The sequence below is a fragment of the Aplysia californica genome, unplaced genomic scaffold (genome assembly GCF_000002075.1).
Source record: "Aplysia californica isolate F4 #8 unplaced genomic scaffold, AplCal3.0 scaffold00094, whole genome shotgun sequence".
Classification (NCBI taxonomy): domain Eukaryota; kingdom Metazoa; phylum Mollusca; class Gastropoda; order Aplysiida; family Aplysiidae; genus Aplysia; species Aplysia californica.
The window spans coordinates 702,237-706,897 of NW_004797364.1; the positions used below are offsets into that span (position 1 = coordinate 702,237).

At 39.8% G+C, this 4,661-nt stretch overlaps 1 protein-coding gene across 1 annotated transcript in view; it reads left to right on the forward strand.

Moving 5' to 3' along the window:
* Nucleotides 1-4,195: 4,195 nt before the first annotated feature.
* Nucleotides 4,196-4,661, forward strand: part of LOC101847645 — a gene marked incomplete in the record, with an annotated part of 16,002 nt that continues 15,536 nt past the window's right edge. Inside the window, 1 exon segment of the mRNA XM_013080652.1 lies at nt 4,196-4,382. Coding sequence (XP_012936106.1) covers nt 4,343-4,382 — 40 coding nt within the window.

Consider the following 4,661-nt stretch of genomic DNA (forward strand, 5'->3'; position numbering starts at 1 on the left):
TAATAGCCATCATATAACAAACATTATTTTCAAGACATCATCCTCAATGAAAGCAGAGATCATCGTGAAAAGGCCCCCAGTGCAGTCATGTGAGTTGAATTTCCCAAGCATGAGTAAAAAGTAACATCTAAAAAGACAAATGGGAAATAATAAGGTAGTTTCATAATCTCAAAGAGCAACTTTAAGGGAATAAAAAATCATTGTTCTCTTTTTCAATGGGCGGCTTATGGTAAGTATTCATTTTCTCGGACAAGGCGTTTTAACCAGTAACAGCGCTTGCACGCACTATAACATTTCGCCGTCCGTCATGGGCGACACAAACTTTTTCGACTCTTTTGTAACATGTGTGCGCCCGTCTTTAAAGCTATACCTTGCCTTGGACTGAGTTCAATTTGCTGTCGTCTTTCAAAATGAACAGTGCAGCCCTAATGGCGTCTTTATGTAAAAGGCATTATTGGTTCTTGGCCTTTTCACTCAAAGGTTCTAACTCTAGATTTGAGCTTAAATCACACTTTGGCAGAGGGGGAAGTTGCTTCAGTTTTGTATATCTCAAGACTTCGGTTCCAATGAATAGGTTTCTCATAAATATATTAATGAGGTGAGAGCTTCCATGTCTTCGTCCTTAATGACAAAAAGTAGATGGTTTCAGTTTAGTTAGCGTTTTACGGCACTTGCAACACAATGAGGTCATATAAGAGTCGAAGATTAGAAATGTTACCGAAGGCAACATAAAAAAAAGAAGGAAGCAAGATAAGTAAAACGAATGTTAAACGGGAAAGAAGGAGCAGACCTCACCTGAGCACACGTCAACCACCAACAGAAGTAAATAGAACTGAGTTGAAATCAGCAGCCTTAGTGAGACGTTTAACAAACAGTGACAGTGAACAGTCGGTGTGTCTGTATGCATTCCTTAATGAGATAATACCAAGAAATATTCCCCCCCCCCCCTCTTTTCTTTTTTCTGCACCGATGCACAGACTCGTAAAACCCAACATGAGTATAAGATAAGCAGGGTAAGAAGGTAGAGGAAAGTAGAAGACGCGCTCGAAAACGACGTATCTCCAGAGTAGAAATATTATATCTACACCTAGTATCATCCATTTGTTGTGATGTCTTCAAATAGTAAATGTTATTGTCAGTAGCTTCTGTCGTGCTAGTTATGCGGAAACAACGGCATGATGTTTATGAATGAGTGTGAATCGCAATAGCAGAACAATGTATAAAGAGTCAGTCTGCTTAGTCCGCTTAGTCCGTTTGACGGTCTACCACGATGCCTATGTCTAACTTGACGATGGTCTATCACTGGATCAGTCTGACAATTGTTCCACTAGATGGTATAATAGTCTACAACCATCTACAACCCTGACCCTATCCCTAATCCTCACCCTGACCATAACCTAACCAGATACCTCACCCTATCACAAACCTTGGTGGTAACCATAATCCTATCCTCCAACCCTAACCAGTTGACACGGCACAGGTAGACCATCATTTGGACTGACATCAAACATTTTTGCTTTGGGTTTTTTTGTGTTGCATAACCTTAAATCACCGAAAGTCTTTTTTTTTTTAATGAACCAGAAAAGGACAGGTGTCCAACAGTTGTTTCCAGTTCGATTTACCTTCGCACTTTCTAGATTCATAATAATTACATTTTTGTAAGATATCAGACGTGTATAAAATCATGCTGCCCCAGCACCGAGTACAGGGTGTCTCTTAATTTAAGTCAGAGCTGATTAATACAGGTTGTCCCTTTAAGCAGCACTAAATGTAGAGTTTCTTTATAAATCATCACGAGTTCAAGGTGTTAAAATTCAAAACTGAGTATAGAGCGCTTATAGATAATATGGATCGTAAAATGCATAAAGCTTACTGTTGAGCGGGAATTTGTGCTATACAAATGCTATTTAATATTATTATTATTATCATTATTTTTTTTCTCAAGTAAGCATTAATAACAAGGTGTCTTCTAGGTCAGCACTGAATACAGGGTGTCTCCAGAAACAGTACTGGGAATGGGTTTTGAGTGTCTCTAAAGTCATCACTAAGTACGTGGTGTCTCTAGCGACCTAATGCGTGGCGAACAGGGTGTCTCTAAAATCAGAACTATGTCCCTTAAGTTGTCAAGTAGTAGAGGAGGTCTTTAATTCTAGACAAAGGAAATCGCAGGACCTACATCAAATATTATATTTTATTGACTACCTAGAGAAGTTAGTAGAATAAGATAACTTTTCCATGCAAAATTCTTCGACCTTTTGCTCATCACAGACTAAGAAAAAAATGTTGCAGAATGTTATTTCTCAATATTTTAATTTAAAACGTTTTGTTTTTTAAATTGTACCAGTATTTCCTGAAAATATACGTTTGACCTACGATGGTCTATTACCCACTTTTTAGGGCCACACTATATAGTACCTGGTACATGGATCTGACTTTCAAATGGCATGCAATATATTGGAGTAACGGTATCTAGATCTAATACTAAAAGATGAATCCACATCTTGTATAGACTGTACTGAACGCGTTATATTAGCCTTTTTGTACTCAATATTTGTGATTATTTCTCGTTTGGATAACTTTATTCATCTTATAAGAGAATTCTGTGCAAATACCGATCTGAACTTGAAACAGGAGTTTATGACGGAGGGGCCAGTTACAGTGCGAGTCATGAGTGCTATTTTTACTTTGGAATCGATTTATTTGAAAGGTCGATTCTATGATGATCATCATCATCATCATCATCATCATCATCATCATCATCATCATCATCATCATCATCATCATCATCACCATCGTCATCGTCATTTTAAATGCTTTTGTAATAATAATTGTTATTGTCACTGTTGCTGTTATAGTTATCTTATTATATACAGATACACATGTAATTATGATAACTATCACTTTAATGATTTTATCACATTTACTTATTCTTGACGTGCAGTAATATTCTGAATCAGCTAGCATTATACGGGGTGCCCATTTGGGGAATCGGATCGGGTCGGGTCGGTTTGTTAGCCAGATTGAGGGCGCAAAGCGGCTGTCGTGGCACAAACCGATCGCGCCCGACTCGTTGCCCCCAAAACAAACGCGTTGTTTTCAGGCGACCAGTCGGGTGATCGATCCGACCCGACCCGACTCGACCAGAGCCGACCCAATCCTATCCGCAATGGGCACCTGGTATTACAATTCCTACTCCCAGAATTGCACGTGTGGACAGCATTATATAATATGTTTGTGTGTTGTATTTGTATTTTTTCGACTTGTTCCTCCTCATACTTTTCTCAAATAATAATATGTCTCGAGACACATGCTGTTTTAACATTTTCATAATATTTTACAGCTGACATATTTTTATACATAGTCAGGTACCCCCCCCCAACCAGCCGTTTCTTTTACTTACCAAAGTGCTTTTTAATCATCATCATTTCCTGTGATTTCAATTCAAGATTTAATGCCTTACCCACCCACCCACCCACTAAGCCCATACATACATCCCATGGCATATCCGTCTGCGTACAGACAGGCTCAGATCACACAGTTTACAGAATACACAAATTAAATTTAATTGGTTTCTTATCCTCGAAAGTTTGAGATTTTGTGATTATACAATGTGGATTATACTTATTTTACCCTGATTATGCCTCCTTTTCAAAAGATAAAATGAGTTGCAGCTATGTCTCATGCCTCGTGCACATTAGGGCAATTTCGCTCGTCACATGATTGCTAGTATGCAAATGAGCCTTTCATCTCTCTTCACTGCCAAGTGGCGTCATACTTCGCAGCCTTGCGACCTGTGAATATTTTCATAGATTATGGGCTTTCTGAGGAAAAAAACAACAGTAAGTCTGTGGTCGTCGTTATGCTCAAAGAAGTGGGAGCGGGTTTATCCTCAGCATCATCATTATTACTGCCTTTCTCCCCCTGTACCAGGGTATCGACCACTAACAACACGTTTCATCCACTTTACCCTATCTTGGAATAGTTTGTTTATATTATTTCATGTTTTCCCACTATTCTGTACATCATTCGGCTTTGTTCACTGTCCTTCATTGGCCCTGCTGGCGCGGAAACCCCTCGTTTTCCAAAGTCTGAAAAGTAAATGTGGTTATACTTCACTTTAACCCACAATTATGACGTGGCTGTTTGCTCCAAAATACCAAAACCGGTCTTTCTCTATGTGTGTGTGTGTGTACACCAGAAACGTGAGACGGACCTGTTTCTCGACACGCTGGGAGGACCTGGGGGTACGGTGGTCAGGGAAAATGGCTCACCCTCCCTCACTGACCCCCGCTTCCATCAGCAGCAACAACAGTTCCAGCAGTTCCAAAACCAGACACCGCGCATGTCGCCCTATGAGCTGCAGGAGTACAGCCAGAAACTAGGTCAGTAGGTCAAACCGCCACGGCCTTCACCTTTTTCTTATAGCTTGTCTATAGATTGTCATTATCAAATAAATTGATTTTTATGACATATTAATTGATTGGAGGTGGAGGCGTTTTTTAAAGTACGGTTAAAGAGGGAAGGTGAGGGTGGGAGAAAATAGAGAATGTATTGAAGAGAAAGAGAGAGAGGGGGAGAGAGGGGGAGAGAGAGGGAGAGAGATAGAGAGTGAGTAAAAGAGATAAAGGGAGAGAGAGAGAGAGAGAGAGAGAGAGAGAGAG